Source organism: Pezoporus occidentalis, unplaced genomic scaffold (assembly GCF_034315485.1).
Source record: "Pezoporus occidentalis ecotype Australia unplaced genomic scaffold, CSIRO_AGI_Poc_V1 ctg77, whole genome shotgun sequence".
NCBI classification, from domain to species: Eukaryota; Metazoa; Chordata; class Aves; order Psittaciformes; family Psittacidae; genus Pezoporus; species Pezoporus occidentalis.
Genome location: NW_026916126.1, coordinates 842,420 through 859,983, shown reverse-complemented (window position 1 = coordinate 859,983; position 17,564 = coordinate 842,420). Strand labels below are relative to the sequence as shown.

The 17,564-nt window shown below is 39.1% G+C and overlaps 2 protein-coding genes and 1 long non-coding RNA gene across 3 annotated transcripts in view; all 3 read left to right on the top strand.

The window, feature by feature from the left end:
• Positions 1–7,167, top strand: part of BRWD1 (bromodomain and WD repeat domain containing 1) — a 57,100-nt gene extending 49,933 nt beyond the window's left edge. Inside the window, exons 39-41 of the mRNA XM_062602554.1 lie at positions 274–453; positions 889–1,869; positions 5,203–7,167. Coding sequence (XP_062458538.1) covers positions 274–453; positions 889–1,869; positions 5,203–6,338 — 2,297 coding nt within the window. The 3' untranslated portion in view covers positions 6,339–7,167. The remainder of the gene's footprint in view (positions 1–273; positions 454–888; positions 1,870–5,202) is intronic.
• A 2,268-nt stretch (positions 7,168–9,435) lies between these two features.
• Positions 9,436–17,210, top strand: PSMG1 (proteasome assembly chaperone 1). The gene is made up of 7 exons (XM_062602590.1): positions 9,436–9,615; positions 9,782–9,891; positions 11,445–11,596; positions 11,985–12,047; positions 14,376–14,574; positions 15,859–15,995; positions 17,010–17,210. Exons 1-7 carry the CDS (start codon positions 9,485–9,487, stop codon positions 17,082–17,084), a joined length of 867 nt encoding a protein of 288 aa, XP_062458574.1. The 5' UTR covers positions 9,436–9,484; the 3' UTR covers positions 17,085–17,210.
• Positions 14,581–15,374, top strand: LOC134155418 (uncharacterized). The gene is made up of 2 exons (XR_009961547.1): positions 14,581–14,908; positions 14,943–15,374. It is a non-coding gene; the product is annotated as an uncharacterized LOC134155418 (long non-coding RNA).
• Positions 17,211–17,564: the final 354 nt, after the last annotated feature.

Here is a 17,564-nt window from a genome sequence, read left to right as displayed (position 1 = left end):
ATTCTGCTATTTGGAAACAGCTGAGTTATTTTACTTCAAACTTATATACAGGTTAAAGAAGCTTCCTATCACTGAACACTGTATCAGTATGGAGTGGTAGATTTTGTAGAGCTATCAGTTGCATACATGTAAGACGTTAAGGCCCGATAGTGTATTGTAACATAATACCATGAGGCAATTTTGAAGATTTCCTGGGTCAGCAAAATGTCGCTCTTAACTGGAAGCTAACCATATGTATAGAATTCTAATTGACTGTTATTTTATTTCTAACAGAAAGTGAAATAGAAGGTTCTTTGGCTTCTTCATCTACTTCATCTTCTACAAGTAGCTCAGAAGATAGCAAAGACAGCTCTACAGCTCTTGTGTCACCTCCTCTACACAATGGTGTATGTAGAAGAAAGAACAGCAATCGGAGAATAACTAGAAATCGAGCTGCTCAGAGAAAGCAAACAGGTAAGAGCTGAGTAGTTTTCTCATGAATGGCAAGTGACACAAGAGTATATATATATGTAACTAAGTGTAATTAGGATTTTTTTTTTAATTGTTGTTTATCTGTTGGTAGTTCTGAAACTCTGGAAATACTACACTCAGCTTTTAAAAAGATACATTTTTATTAGTTCTTAGGGGAGCCTGGTGAAAGGGAATGTCTCACAACAGTCTAAAGTAAAAGCAGTAATTCATAAAGAAATTCTAATTGTCACTAAACTAGAAAGAATCTGAAATTTATGACATAGCTAAGTAATTTCTTGTGGCAGACAACAAAAGCATATAACTCACCAGGAGTGTTTTGCATTTGTCATGTGTGGGCTGTACCTCTTCCAGATTTGACAAGACTTAAGAAGCTGCTATTTTTATATTTATGATATTAATATCTCCTTTTCTTTGCAGGAGCACCTCTTCAGGAGAATGGGAATACAAGGAAAACTGTCAGAAAAAGGTTATATGGAAGTGACTCTGAAAACACTTCAGTGGTGACATCCAAGTCACTCAGTAACAGTACTGGTAGACATAGAAAAACTCCACGCAGAAGTGCTGCTGTGGCTGCTAATAAGTTAAGGCTAATGAGTGATGTGGAGGAAGAGGTTTCAAGCTCAGAAAGTATTGGCATAGGGTGCAAAAACAGAAAACTGCCTCACCGAAATGCCTCAGCTGCAGCCAGGCGAATGTTACTGGAGGGGTCTGAGGATGATGTAGGCCTAAAGTCTGAAAGTGAAAAAGAAATAGAAGAGCAGCTTACTAAGAAGAAAAGCCTTTCTCAACCTGGTTCATCAGCTCCACGAAGAAGATTTGTTAGTGAATCTGATAATGGAACTTCAGATTCTGAGACAGATGTACAGATGAAGCAGAAAAACTGGCAGAGCAATGGTCATAAACAGTTACGTGGGACAGTCCATTCTGTATCTCCCAGAATGAAAAGTCCCACCCTAGACTTTTTGGAGGATGACTCCAAAAGCCATAATTCAGAGGATGATAACAGTCAGAAAGTTTCTGACCAGTCAGCATCTGCACATAATAAGCCTGCAGTGAGCAACTCTGAGGATGAAGTGGATTCTGAATTGGATAGATGGAATAGTAGAACAGCAACTGGTCTGCAGTTTATTGCTCCTTTAAAAAAAGCAAAAGTCTTGAGTGACTTAGAGGACACAGCAGAATCTGAAACAGAAGACAGAGAGGACAGGAGAAGTTTTGTCTCTGAGAGCTTTGTGCCAAGTAGAATTGCAAGGAGTTCAAAATCTGGAGCTTGTGCCAGCTTCAATCACGTTTCTGGTACAGAATCTGAGATGGATTCAAAAAATAGTAATTATTGTGAAACGTCTTCAAAAACAAGAAAAAGGAAGAGAAAAGGAAAAACAAAAATAATTAGAAAAGGTAAAATTTTTGAAGTTAATAGATCTAACTCTTGATATTCACTAGATGAAGGGGATAACAAGATTAATGACTGGATAATGACTGGGGGGATTTGGACTACACAAAGTGTAATAGTGTTCCTTGTTTTAAAATAACTATGTGGGAAGGAGAACTGTAAGGTATGATGTTGACAACAGTGTCTAGAAGTCTAGACATATTTGGAACTGCGAGGTTACCAAACACAGTACAGAGAGAAAACTATTAACTCTTTGTTGTAGCTGTGTAGTATTTAGAATTCTTGCACAGTTCTTGTGTGGACCATTCTTCTACATTTCAGGCAATATGTTTCTCCATGAAAACCCTGTCATTAAATCATGATCGTTCTTTCCATACTTAACTTGCATTTGCTTAGCTATGGAGTGTATCTGTCCTGAAGTAAGATTGCGCTCTGTGTGTGTGTTGTGACAGTTAAATTTGAGAAACACTGGCTTTCAGGTTGTTGGCATGAAACTAAGCAATATTCTAAAGGCGCTGTGAACAAGTTCTATGGCATGCAGCTCAAGGTAGCAGAAAATCTCAAAAGGAGCAGTACCTTCTCTTTCTTTGGCCTGCTCCTTGTTTTGAGGATTTCTGTAACTGGCCTTTGAGCTCTAGACTTGTCAGAACTACGTTGCCATAGTCACTTTCTAAAACTCAGAAAAACTGGGGAAAATCTTCTAACAGTTTTCTAGAATTGAAAATTTTTACTTGAATGTGCTTCATTATGCCAAAACTCCTGTGAACAGCAGAATGTCATTTTTCTGGTTTACCAGAATTTTTAAGCTGGTGCCCTTTTAAAATACTTGATTCAAATGAAGAGACCCCATATAAAGGAAACTCTTAACTATGGAGAAACTTCAAGTATCAGTACATTTCTACAAGGCCATGAAATATTCTTTAAAAGTCACTAAGGAAGAAATACAGTAGTGAATACTTGCATCATTTGGGTCTTATTGCAAAGTCACCTGCCAAGAGGGCTCAGTATACTGTTAACTTAGTAAAGAAACTGTAATAGTAAATTTCCAGTATGTCCAGAACCAGGATAGTTAAAGACATAGGGCCAAGTCTGAGACTTCTTTCACATGGAAGGGGAATATACCAGTGTCCTATACAGTGTTCCTTAAAGGCAAGTAACTTTCAGGCATTTTGTTTTCTTTGTATTGTGAGTTACTCCCCCGATGTTTTGTTGAAATGAAATGATATGTAACTTTGGACAGTAGTTATCGTAGAATAACAGAATGGCTTGGGTTGGAATGTACCTTAAAGAGCATCTAGTTCCAGTCCCCATGCCACAGGTAGGGACGCCTTCACTAGAATAGGTTGCTTAAAGGCCTGTCCAAGCCTGGCCTTGAACACTGCCAGGGATGGGTCAGCCACAACTTCTCTGGGCACCCTGTGCCAGCCCCTCACCACCCTCCTAATGAAGAATTTTTTCCTAGTATCTGATTTCAGTCTCCCTTTTTTCAGTTTAAAGCCATTCCCCCTTGTCCTTATTTTCCATTTCAGTTTCTTAATCTTGAAGCTAATTTGGGATATTACCAAATTATATGACCATTATGTGGTCACATAATTATTGTTAAATTAGCAGATGCCCTTTATGGCTCATTTTTCTCCTCAGCAGTCTATAGATGCAACACCTGGCTTTTATCATTAAGTACTGCTGGAGTATGTGTATGCTTCTATATAAATATATGCATAGAGACACATATATTAATGTGTATTTATGTATTTACATAACATTCATTTTCAAGTAAATATATACTCTATCTCTATATAACTACATATCTACTACACAATTAACCAGGTAAGCATTTTATGTGGGAACTTTGCCTTGGTTATTTTTAATACATATAATATATATGCACTACATGTAAAATATAGTATGTTTTACTATATAAATCATAGCATATATAGTACTATGGTGTATAGTCTATTTTATGTAATATATATTACAGATATATAGCATATAGCATGCTTCTGTATAGATTTAAAAAGTTGTGTAGCCTGCTAGTAGGGGATGGGAAATACTTTGTGGACAGTAGTACACTCTGCAGATTACCTCACTGGAGGTATGGCTGGATATGCCTACCCAGAGTTGCAGCAGGGACTTCGAGGTTTAGAGTTTGATGGCATGAGCTCTAGGGAAGCTTGTCACAATGGTAAACCTGATGAACAATGCCTTCATATCTTACTGCCTTTCTTCTAAATGCTCTCCCAGTTTTGTTTTTTTTTGGGGGGGGGGGTGTTTGTTCAGTCCTTCTTCTTCCTGCCTATGCAGTTTGTTTGTACTTTTGGAGAATTCAGTTTAGGATGTTCCTTGCAGAGTTCTATTAAATTCTAATTAAATCTTTAATTAAAAAGAAAATTATGAGTTTTAAACAAATTTGCGCCTATTTTAAGATTCTGTATACAAAGTATAGATTTAATATTCTAGTAGTGTGTTGCAGGAAAGCTGGACTCCTTTATCATGTAGTACTGCATTTAATCTTATGGGTTCTGAAATTTTGAAAATACACATAATGTCTTTATTATGATAAAGGATTTTTTTTTTTATCAAAACACACAACTGTGTTTTGCACCTGTCTGTGAAAACCTGGCTAAAAGTATTGTGTGCATTCTTACTCCTTGGTTTGGTTTGGTTTTTTTTAACTGCCTTTCTTGGAATAGTTCCAAATGTTGTCTTTAAGTTTTAAGCGTTCTTTTCTTCAGATAGCCAAAGGGGATTAAGTTAGTACTTGGTATTAAGGCTGGGCAGTCTTTTCCACCTTTGCAAATTGCCTTTCTGGAATGCAAGTCACCAAGGAACTGAAGGGTTTAAATGTTCTCTGTGTATGTGAAACAACTGTGAAATCCATCCAGAGCTTGTGTCTCCATAAAATATTATAATCTCTTTTTTTTTAGAATAAGAAGGCTTAAAATATGCAATAATTAATTTTAAAAGTTCATTCTACGAAGAAAATTATCACTTTTAATGACAAAAGTATTAGAAATATGACAGCATTTGTTTGCAAAGTTAGGTAATCTGAAATTTCTAAGGTAATTACTAGATTGAATGCTAAAGAATGTTACTTTAAAACCATTTCATTAACTCAAACTAAAAGAGTAATCCTGAGAGTTAAGAATAAGTTAAAAATACAGTCAGCCTGTGCCCAGCTGACTGTATTTTTAGTAAAGGCTTAAGGCAAATTGCATGTAACAGCTGAAGTAAAAAAGAAAAAGGTTTTGTGTATTTTATAAGAGGTGGTAGTGTTGTGCTTAGTAAACAAATTATTTCAGGAATGCAAATTGCTAAACTTTTAAATCTTTATTTTGCAGAATCTGTATCTGAGGAGACCGGACAAAGTGCGAAAGTGCTCAGGAGCAGGACATGTATCATTAACTACAAGAAGCACATAAAGCTGTCTAATGAGAAGAAGAATCCACGCAGATGTGCCACTTTGGCAGCCAATAAGATTAAGATAATGAGTGATACAAAGGAGGAATTATCAAGCTCAGAAAGTGTTTGCACAGTAAAAAAGAACAGAATGCAGCTTCATGGCAGTGTGTCTACAGCATCCAGAAAGAAGGTGATCAGCAGCTCAGAGGTAGATGGTTGCTTAAAGTCTGAAAATGAAAAAGAACAACTTTCTCGCAGAAAAAAACTTTCCTGCCCTGAATCATCTGCTCCTAAAAGAAAGTACGTTAGTGAGTCTGAGAACGAAAAAACAGAATCTGAAGCAGAGATAAAAGTAACTCAGCACCAGAATGATAATTGCAAGAAGGCATTCAAAACTGTCTGTGCTGTAGCTCTTAAAAATCTTGAATTTGACTCTTCAGAGGGCAATTCCATAAACCACAAGATGGAAAATGGGAGAAACTGGAGAAGTTCTAATCGGTTAGCTTCAGCCCACAACCATTGTACGGGCAATTCTGAAGAGGAGGTAGATGCTGACTTAGCTAAACACGAAACTAAAAATATCGAAGTACCAAATAAAAAAAGTGGAGCTTCCTTCAAAAGATCAAAATTATTGGATGACTTCAAAGAATCATCAGAATCTGAAACGGGGAAGAAAGATGAAAAAAGCTTAGCATCAGAAAATGTGGAAGCACCTGGGACCGCAGGGATTTCAAAAGCCAGTTTCAGTTGTTCTTCTGATTCAGATTCTGGAACTGATAACAGTGTCTACAGTGATGCCACAGAAACAAAAAAGAGGAAAAGGAAATTCGAAGGGATTAGAAAAGAAATTACTAGTTCCAACTCACTGAAGCCTTCCAGAAGACCCCAGAGAAGGAAACGTTGGAAACCCAACAAAGAAAATGACTCTGAAGATCTGGATTACACCAAATATAGAAGAGCTAATCGGCGCTCTAAGATAAGAACTCGGAATGGAGGTAGACGGACTGTGAGATACAACGATTGTGATGACGATGATGATGACAGAGGTTTAGATGATGTAGATTGTGAAACGTAACCTTAAAAGGAAAAGCCAGCCCACCTTTTTTTTTGTTGTTTTTTTTTTTTGTTTTTTTTTTTTGGTAATAGCACTAGAACTCATGATGGATGCTGGCTCTTCTTTGTCCTACATTTCAGGGAATATATTTATATTTTTCTATGAAAAAGTTATGAATGTGATTAGATGATGACTTTCTCCTTTTCATATTTTGACTTGCACTTGCCTGCCCATGTAGCAGCATTTAGCACAGATGCCAAAATGTGCCTCATTATAGGGGCAATTTTTTTGTCTTTACTGGTATTTTATTACATATAACAAGTTTAAAAAAAAAAAAAAGGAAAAAAGTTAAAACACTGCGCAACAGGTTAATAGCAGTATGTTGAGTATTATTGTTATGGGTGCTGCAATGGAATACTACCTAGGTCATGCAACATTCAAGAACAGATTTCAAACATCTCTGATGCTGTATGAAATCATATACAATAGGAACAGGCTTATACATAATGCTATACACTATAAAAATCTAGTGGATGCTGGCATTGCATCTAAAGAGTAACGAACGGTCACTAGGCTAGTAACTTTACAACTTGTGTTAGTACAGACGTTAAATGTTCTGTATGTGCATTATTGGTAACTGCAACCAGAACCAGCTACCAGTGAAAAAGCATAGTTGCTGGTTGCAGAGGCATATTATTGGCACTGGTGAAGAGAGGGTTTCTGCTGACAGGTAGTACTATCATCATCAATGTGACTTCTATACTGTAAACTTAAGAGTATGAAATGCAGGTGAACTCTTGGGCCTAAGGGGTTTTGTGTGTTTTCTTTATAAAATAGAAAAACAAACAAACACTTGTTCTGTTTTCTTTATGCATGAAAAACTGGAGGTGCAGGATTCTTACATTCCAGACCTTTTTGCTACATTTCTGTTGTTCTTCCAGATTAAAACTTCTAGGTGCTTTAATGTTAGACTTCTCACTGATTAAACCTTACCAGTTTCTGATTATTAATAATGATTGATAATTAATAATACATCTCCTATTTTTAAAACGTTTGAGGTGGCTGTTGTTGATAGGAAATAATTCTTGTGTAGAGGGCAGGAGAAGATTTCTCCAGGAAAAATGTGCCAATTCTTGGTTGGCCACATGTCAACTACAAGAACATGTGGCACTTCTGAATGCCTTTGCTTTTTCTTGGAGCTGTGCTGGTGGAACTCCCAGTCTGCTGCTCAGCACCAGGCGCTTAGTGATACCACTCCTTTTCCATTCCCCACTGTGGGTTTCCTCCCTCGGCTCCAGTGGCTCCCTTGCTCACACTCAGCAACATCTAGTCATTTCTGAGGTCATTGCTCAGCAGGAGATGTGTTAGAGTATTAGATTTATCCTCACCCAGTTCATTTTAACTGAAATAGCAAGTTTGTGAACTGGTTTTCCAGTGGATTGGACTGAAGTAACTTCTGGAAGGGGGGGGGGGGGGAGCTAATGCAGCTGCACAGACAGTCATTAGTGCCATTAATGCTTCTGCAAATGGGAGTGATGGAAAAGGGAGGCCCACCCACAACTTACCAGCACTTTGTGAGAACCACTTCTCTCCAACAACATTGCTGGTGTTATGTGCCAAAAGGTTATTTATTGCTATGTAAAATGTTATTTAAGTATAGAGAGAATTTTTTTCCCCCTTAAAGCTTCTATGTGAACTCCAAAACCAACCTATTTTTTTATCATTCTCACCCTAGGAATTTTATTCAGAGCATAGTCCTTACTGTGATACAGCAGAGTTTTGTAAATTCAAGATAGATGCTTATCTGAATTCATTAAGTTGTTTTCTAAACCAACGAAGTGATGAAACTTGAAGGTGGTTTTGTGTATCTGACCTTTTAGGGGCAGCTTTGTTAAAAGAGAGTAGGTCAACTGGTATTTTTATATTCTCCATGAACCAAATGCATTGTTCAGCAGCTGTTTATGATCCATGTTCTACGTTCGGAGTATAACCTCCAGTGCAGGAATAAATACTGGTGTAATAGCTCTTAAGTGAACGTCAGAGTGTTTATTAATCTTAAGTTTAAAATTGGGCTGGTAGGTTTGTATTTCCAGGTTGGGCTTAGACAGATGGTTTCCTTTCTCACCAATTTTAGTTGCTGTGTTTGCTGTCACACCACACTTGGGCACTGCATGTTACATGGTCACCCTCAAGGCTAGGGGAAGGGTCTAGCCTCAGTATTTCTGTGTCCAAGAGGGAATTACAGGAGGAGGAGGCATGGTTAAACTGGAAAAGGACTTTTACTGTTTTGCTCTCTTGGGAGTTTGATGTATGGTGTTTTGTGTTGGTTTTTTTTTTTTTTTTATATTTTGGGGTTTTAAAATTATTTATTTAAATGTGCATGCTTAGCCTCAGAACTGGCTAATCTAAGCCTTTGAGAAAGCTGTTCTTTCTTCTTCCTGGTAATTTTAAACAGCATTCTTTATTTGCTTTAGCTGCACTCAGGGAAGTAAAATCGGGGAGTAGTCATGCAAAGTAGTGTCTTTAAAGCTGGTTCATGCAATGGATCGGGGGGGGGGGATGTTGGTGGTTTTTCTGTTGTTTTGTTTTAGCTTTTTTCTTGTTTGTTTTGTTTGGGTATTTTTAGTGTGTTTCTTTTGGGTGGGGGGAGTTTGCCTGTTCTAAATCAGGACCTGAATATAGAGCAGTGACAACAGGCATAGGAAAACTTTAAAAGTCCAGACAGCAGCATTAGAGAATCGAGTTCCTTAAATACTTTGATGTACCCGTAGAAGCGGACCAAAGTAAAGCTGTACATTGTACCGGCAACTGTACTCTTATTTGCCCACGACTGGCACGTTTAACCTGGCTGTAGTTGGGTTCCTGCCCCTGTGTCAGCAGCCCAGTGGCCGGCGGGGGCTCCCCTCTGGGGGCAGGGAGCTGAAGGAGGGGGCTTCCCCGCCGGACCGCAAAGCGGTGATTGGCATGGCGGCTTCGCAAGAGGGACGGGGACGAGCCGTGCTCCGGTGCCGCGGCTGCAGCCTCCGCCGGGGCCCGACGCTGGAAGCGTCCGCGTCCAGCAGAACCTTGGAAGGCTCCCACCGCTTCTCCACGTTCCGCGGGGCCAGAGCGGGCGGAGCCGGAACTCCGCGGTGCCGCGCAGCCGCGCTGTCCTCCAAGAGACAACTATGGCGACCTTCTTCGGGGAGGTGGTAGTGGCGCCGTCCCGCGCCGGCGTGGACGATGAGGAGTCGGCGGAGGAGGGGTGCGCGGAGACGCCCGAGGACCGGGACATCCGCAGGGAGCTGGAGAAGAAAAGGTAGCGGCCAAGGGGCGGGCGTGGCCCCTGGGGCCCCGCGGCCGCGGTGATGCGGCCTCCCCGGGGATGGTCCTCCAGAGGTGGCCGGGCCTGGCGCTGTGACTGGGCGGGGGCCTGGGACAGGGCAGGGGGAGCGCTGCGCCACTTGCACCACATCTTTTGCCAGGGAGATCGACGTCCGCTGGACACTGAAGTCGGGAGTGCCTACGGAAAGCTCTGCCGACGAGCTGTTTGTCTGCTCTAAACTTATACTTGCAATAGGACGTAATGCTGCAGGTAAGTGATGCGGACTGCAGAAGCAAACCGCCTGAGACTCTCAGATCCTGTTGCCCTTCGATGACTAAATTTGAGGAGGCGGGAGGTTGGAAGAAAGCTTTAAGTGTGCCAGGACGCTCCCTTTGACATATTTAATGTTGGTCTCTGCTGTGAGGATGGTCCTTAAGGGTGTCCATCTCTTGGTTTAGGGAGTGGAGTTTTAACCCTGAGGCAGCTGAGCTGTCCAGAGAAACCAGTTAGTGTGTAAAACACAGAATGCAGTTTTTGTTACAGCTCACTATTCCTCCTGTCAGATCATGGTCAAATGATGTATCTTTAGTTGAAGGGCTGAAGCAAAGTATGGTTTGAGTTTGGATTTTAGTTGGGACAACCCCCCTGTTCCTTCATCTGACTTTGGTAGACTCTCCTGGACTGTTTGTTAATAGGCGAAAGTTGTCTTCTAATAGTAGCAAGTTGCTCAGTGCAGTTTAGTGTTTTCAATAGGGGTCTGTCAAATACGTAAAATTGTGCATCAAGTATGCTTTTATTTCCAATCAACAATTATTTTATTTTACTTTTTTTTCTTGGTCAGTCCCTTTTCCACATTGTAATTCCTCACTTGTTCAAAATGTCCTCTTTTGAGGTGGCTATTTACTCATTAGGCCTGCAGTCTTGAAACACCTTCACCCTTTCCCACGCGTCCTGAGCAAGGTTTTGAGTGTATCAGTAGCTGTTTCCCTGTGAATATAAAAAACTTTTAAGTCTTCCTTACATTTAGGCCACATCTAGATGACACTTAAATGATATCTAAGTTAGCTTTGCTCACTTGTTTTCCCTTTGTTCAGGTTTTTCCTTGAAAACCAGTTTTAGGTATTTTGGATCAGCCTTCTGTTTAAGGGTGACTTTTGACAGGAATTTGATTTAGGAACACTTGATTTAGGATCCCTTTTTGCCACTAAGTCATGCGTTCTCTTGTCTCTGCTTCCTAGAGCCAGTGTAATAGTTCTGCCTTTCTGATTCCATTTTTATTATTTATTTATTTCTTAGAAATCTATTTTATCTGGTATGTCAAGAAGTATTAGAGACTTAGTAGGTATTAGAGACTTAAGAAGTATTAAACACTTAATAGTGCTCAAGGCCAGATTGAATGGGGCTTTGAGCAACCTGGCCTGGTGGGAGGTGTCCTTGCCTACTGCAGGGGGTTCAAACCAGATGATCTCTTAAGGTCCCCTACAAGCCAAGCATTCTGTGATTTTAGTATTTACATTCTTAGTGTAAATGCTAAAGGAATCAAAGTTGACCATGGTGATGTAATTCCTGAGAATGTATGGTTTTGATGTTAGGAATCTCTATATTTAGAACTGCTCTTTACCTTTTAAATCTTGATACAGTAAGCTTACTCACGTTTTTGATATTTTCTGGATTTGGTCAATAAATGCTTATTAAAAATTAATTACTATATTTTTCTTTTTAACTTGAGATTGCAAAGAAATAATCTAACTCAGTTTGGGTATCTATTTGTAGAACAGAAACTTTATTCTTGATAAATTAACAGCATTTATTCTTCTTTGCAGCTTTCTTGTCTTCTTTTATCCTGGATTCTGTATGTTGGGAAGTAGTTGGAGCTGTGAAGCTGTGGAATGAGTGGTGTCGAACATCCAGCACAACAGATGTCCTCCCAACAGATTCTTTCTGTTTGTTTTACCGCTTAATATCTGATCCAACAGTAAGTGGCTTATGCATGAATTCGTCTACATTTTAGCTTTCTGTAAAAGCAACTTTGTCCAGCCCTTACCCTGCCCAGGGCAAAGCAGCCACTGGAACTGCAGTATTTTGGATTAATGTAATAAAAAATCTGAAGGGTCATTAAGCTTATTAGAACTTTTCAAGTTCTAGTGTGTGAAGTTCAGTACAAAGAAGACATTTGACAACACAGTTGCTTCACATCAGTTGTAAATTAAAAACTCTTGTCGAAATGGAGTTGAAGAAGCCCAAGAAAGCCATCAAGTTGTTTGCTGCAGTCACGTTATCTCTGCATGTGATTATGAGCTATTTTGTGCCCTTTAAACCACTTGCTTACACAACTTCTTTGGTGGTGTTTTTTTTTTTTTAAGGTTTGGTTGTGCCAGTGCAGTTGTTACGTGGCTGAGGATCAGCAGTTCCAGTGGCTTGAAAAGGTAAAACTGGCAAGACCACAAATTGAGTAATGAAACCTTAGCGGTGGGGATCTTCAGCTTGATGCAAGTGCCTCTTCCTCTCTGATATTCTCAATATGACAGCATTGTAAATAACTGTTTTCCCTGTGCCTCTCTTAAATATCCTACAGATTTACTATGGGCAGATTCTGTGAAATTCCTTTTTAGATGCTGCCCATTGTAATTTACCAACTTTTACAGTTAGTTCTTTTGGAGAGTTTCAGTTTTGTCACCCTTAACTACTTTCCAAGCCTTTTTCCTGTTTGGATTAAATTTCCTGTGGCTTACTTCGGCTCTGGAGAATCCTTCTTTAAAAAACAGTAACATAACTGTATTTGTGCATCTGCCAAAGACCAGACAAACCTGTTGTGAAACTTAGGATGGATGATGCCTTGACAAATGGATGTGTTCGGTACATGAACGCTGCTGGGTTATTCAGGTCCCTCCAAATATCATCCTGTTGATTTTAATAAGATGAAGCCAGGGGAGTATGTTCTGACTGTTGATTTTCTTTATGGATTTGAGTCGCTGCTTAGCCTTTAGGAAGTATTGGCTTATTTTGTCTGCTGTCTGTCTGCTAACCTACCTTCCTTTAAATCTCTGCTCGTTGTTCAAGTAGAGATTCTGAAGCTGTTACATTATGCTGAAGCTGGGTAGGGCTTTGGTAGAGATACAGAGAGTGAGGTAAAAAGCAGGGCATCCACCGAGAGCAAGTCCTCAGCCTAAGCTGAGTGGTACCTACTCAGTCCAGCTGCCAGCTGGCCCAGCCAGCCTGTGAGAAGGTCTGCTTGGTTGCAAGGGAAAGCCGTACAAGCAGCTCAGTGTGAGTGGCCAAAGAGGTTACAGGAACACAAAGAGGATGGAAAACTGGGGTAACTTCACTGAATGATACAGGGGTTTCGCATCCAAGTTTGGAAAACTAGACTCTTGTGGTTCCTTGTTTGTTGAAGAGCTTCATTCACTTTGGTGGGGGGTAATAGTTCTCTTTGAAGTTTAGAAGCCTGAAGACCTAAACCATTTTGGGTTTGCTGTATTCCACACATTCTTGCATGTCATTTAAACTGGGATTACAAAAGAAAGATGATGGTCGATTTGCTGTCCTCCCATTTGTGTTTTTCCAGCTGTTTGCTCAAATGTGTTACTTCAGATGTGGGTGTTCATGAGTAGTAGGAGTGTGCAGTTTTACCAAGTTAGTGTTCTTGAGTATTTTTAGACTTCATAGTTACTGGTATTTTTAAATCAGCAGAAGCACTGTGCTGGTAATCTTTTGCTTTTAGTTTGTGTTACAGACCTGACCTGTATGCTTCATAAATCCTGATGTGCTGAGCATCTTTACAGTCTTATTGAGTCAGATTTTTACTTTTGTATGTGTTTTCTCAGCATAAAATGAGCACTCAGAGGCTAAAGTTTTGCAGTAATGCATACCAGATAGCATTTCCAGCAAAGTAAATTAAAAATATATGTGCTTCTGAAAAGTTAGTTCAGTTTTATATTACAGTGGTAACGCACTGATCTGAGGGAACAGTCAGCTTCCCTTCTATCCATGATTGGTATCATATACAGCAACAGGGGAGTTTCTGTAATGTTTACCAAATTCCCTATTTCCTTACTGGTCATAAATCTGAAGAGGATAGTTTGAAGGGAAGGTGCAGGTTTATCATGCTTCTGCTCATTCTGACATATGACATTCTGTCATATTTGACATAGTTCTTTGAAAACAGTAGGAGACTGTGCAGTGTGTTGGTGTTTTGTGGTGGCATGCAATGGATCCAAAAGTGTGCTTTGTACAATGTTTTTGAAACTGTTTGCTTTGAATTTGGGGAGGACTGTGAAAAACATGAAGGTTCTTCGATATAATTAAATAAAATCTGAGTATTTAAAATGAAGGCTCTTCTTAAGTACTGTGGAACATCTGGGGAGCACAATTTCAGTTTCAGATGTCTTGCAGCATAGCAGGCTGCTCTCCTGTTATAAGCAGCCTGGTTTTATACAGAGTCCTTTTTCTTTCTACAATCACCATTAGTAAAAATAGTAATGCTTAATATATTTGCAGGTGAACAGAAATGCTGAAAACCTAAAGCCTCTCAAGAAAATCACTAGGCTTGGTAAATACATTAGCTGTTCTTTTGGGGGTTTTTGTCTCCATCCCAAGATCAGTGCATGTGAAATTTCTACCTGAAGGCTGCAATTCGAATTTTAGTCCAGGGAACCTGAATTAAGCTGCCTTTTGCCATCTCCATTGAAATTGAAATAAATCTTTCTGTTAGTGAGAAGATAAATGTTGCTTATCTATTAACATTTTTATTTCAGGTTTTTGGTTGTATGAGAAAGGAGGGCTTGCAAGTAACCATTCTTTCAACGTGTCCTGTAGCTGATTACAAAACTCAAGAATCCACTTTAACACTCCCATCTCCCTTTCTGAAAGCCTTAAAGACAAAAGAATTCAAAGAGCAGGTCTGCTGCCCACTGCTGGAACAACCCAACATTGTGCGAGATCTTCCTGCTGCTGGTATTTTGCAGTTCCAATAGTAACAATTGCTGCTGGTGGTGACACAAAATAAATTTTGAAGAGCATCCCAGTATGATCAGAATTTATGCTTAATTGTGTAAACTGGCTGACAAGTTAGCTTTTTGAAAAATAATTCCTAACAGTTTCACATCTTGCATATTGCTTTGTGAAATAAGGACAAATTTCAAAACCACCCTCAAATCCTTTTACCCTTTATGTGTGGGGTATAAGTACTAGCAAATGCTTCTGCATAGCCTCACAAAGCATATTGCATGCTTTGTAGGGCTCTGGGGAGCATTTTGCTCATGAACTAAGTATGTTTTAGTAAGAGTTGGTTTCATCTGAACACCCAAATTGAGGTTCATAAGGTTCTTTCTGCATATTACAGGTAACAGATTTCAAAGTGCTACTGCTCGACCTCATGTGAAAGTTAGATTCACTTTTATTATGTAATGTCATAAACCGGGCCAGGCTTTTCATTATAGGGGACCAAATTAGTGGCAGCATCATGATGAAAAGGTTTCTGGCAAGAGCTCAAAGTGCATAATTTGTCTAGAAAATGTTTATCTTGTTCACACTTTGAGTTCTACGGGGGGTTGGGTTTTGTTTGTTGGTTTGTTTGTTTTACAGAATCTCATTTTTGTTTACCAGTAATACAGTTTCCAGCTACGGTATTTGCCAGAAAGAAGTACCAGCAATGTTTGACTAAATTTTGGTGGTTTATTTTCTCATGTACCTGGGAAATGAAGAATGGTCCAGCGGTTAAGATCCTGAGTAGTTAGTTTATAAACTTTCAAGCATTGCTTCCAGTGGAAATTTATGGAATATATAGATAGCAACCTTCCAGTACCTAAAGGGGGCCTACAAGAAAGCTGGAGAGGGACTTTTTACAAGGGCATGGTAGTAACAGGACAAGGGGCAATGGCTTTAAACTAGAAGAAGGTGGATTCAGATTAGATATTAGAAATAAATTCTTCACTGTGAGGGTGATGAGACACAGGAGCAGGTTGCCCAGAGAAGCTGTGGCTGCCCCATCTCCTGGCAACGTTCAAGGCCAGATTGGATGGGGCTTTGAGTAACCTGGTCTAGTGGAAGGTGTCCCTGCCCATGGCAGGGGGGGTTGAACTAGATAATCTTTAAGGTCCCTTCTAATCCAAACCATTCTGTGATTCTATGCTTTTATGCTTTTGAAGTTCTGGCCAGAACAAATGTGATACTATAACACAGAATTTAGATTCCTTCTCTGCTGAATGTAATACGCATTTTCTTTTGACTTGTATTTAGTTTTGAGTTACTGTCAAGTGTGGCAGATTCCTGCAGTATTGTATCAGTGTTACACTGATATCATCAAACTGGACACTGTTACAATTGAAGCGTTCAAGCCTCTGCTTTCTTCTAAAGTCCTGAAGAGTTTAGTCAAGGTAAAATTTCATATTTAAAAATTAATGGGAGGTTTTGTCTGTTTTTGTCTGTCATCTCTTGTGTTCTGCTGTTAATGTACTCCTGTGAGGATTCCACCTAAAAAGGCAGTAAAATACAGATTTTAATTACAGAGGACAGTGATTTCTGCTACAGTCCCTGCTCTGACATCTGTTTGGAAGTTGCTTAGAAGTAATGCATCTACAGCTTCTGTCAGTACTTCATTTTGTCTTTTCAGGCTCTTATATATCAGGGAGTGATTTCTTGTGATCATTTAAGCTGTAGTTTCCTTTGGAGGTGTGTCATGTTAAAATGTTTAAAGCATATTATGTTTTTTATATTCACATTCAAATGCACAATGTCTCTTTCCTAGCTCTGTATCTCCTGTCTTAACCACACATGCCAGCTTCTGAAGAAATTTATTTTGGCCTGTAACTTCTTAAAAGACTGAATTTCTAAAGATGACTCTTACGAATTTTGCACTAATCAAGCAGCTGTGAAATCATGGCATTATAGCTACTAAATTGAACGTTTTGCTTCTTCCTGAAATGTTTTTAATTGTAGTTGGTTCAAAACACTTCTCAGTTTTGCCAGTTGAACTTGCATCTAAACGCCAGAAGAGATATATGAGTACCAAAGTAATTATTTTAACTCTCAGTTCCTGCATGCTTTTCATTATAGCTTTTACTGGTCTGCTGCACAGACTGATAGAGCAGTATGTAAATGTTTAAACTCTGATGGAAAACAGCAAATCTGCTGGCTCTTCCTCTCACACACAAGCAAAGAGGAATGCAAAACAACAAATCAATCCCTTTCTGTGGTTGAATTGCAAATTCCTTTGAAGCCTTTAGCAGATCTCTGAAAACCTTCATGCAGAAGACCTGAATTTTGCTCAGAGTTAGCATTTTAATAAAACTGATGTTAAAGGTAATAAAAAATGAAATGGAGGACAGTGAGGCTGTTTTGTTTTGTTACCAGCAGTGTAGCTAATGCTGATCATCTCTTCCTTTTCCTAGGATGTATCTGAAAGCACGAAGATCTTGAAGAAGTTACTGATAACCAGTGAAAGTCACAATAATATCTATATCTGAAGAGGATATTTATGATGCAGACTGCACTTTCATAAACTCCAGTTTCTTCTGTCTACCGAAGAACATTTTGGAATTGTAGTTGTTTCCTTAAAAGTGGAATAAATTCCAGTAGATTTTTTTTTACTTCTGCACTCATTTTTGTTACTTCCAAATTCATAACTACGAACACACACATTTCTTCTGCATGCTTGGAAGACTTTCTTCTGGAGCAATCTTAGGAAAGATACCTTGAATATGAAAACAGCTTCTTTTTCTCCTCCTGAAGGAGTTGTCTTGTCCAAATGTATACCTTTTAAATATAAAAGAGGAAATGCAGTTAAGGAATTCTGTCCAGCTCTAATGAGAACACCTATTTTATTAGTTTTTTTTACTTTGAGAAGCAAAAATTTTACTAATATTTAGTTCTCTTTAGAGACTTGTCTGTGATGAAGAAAACACACTGCATCTTTTTACATACATCTATGTATGTGGTTTTGTTTG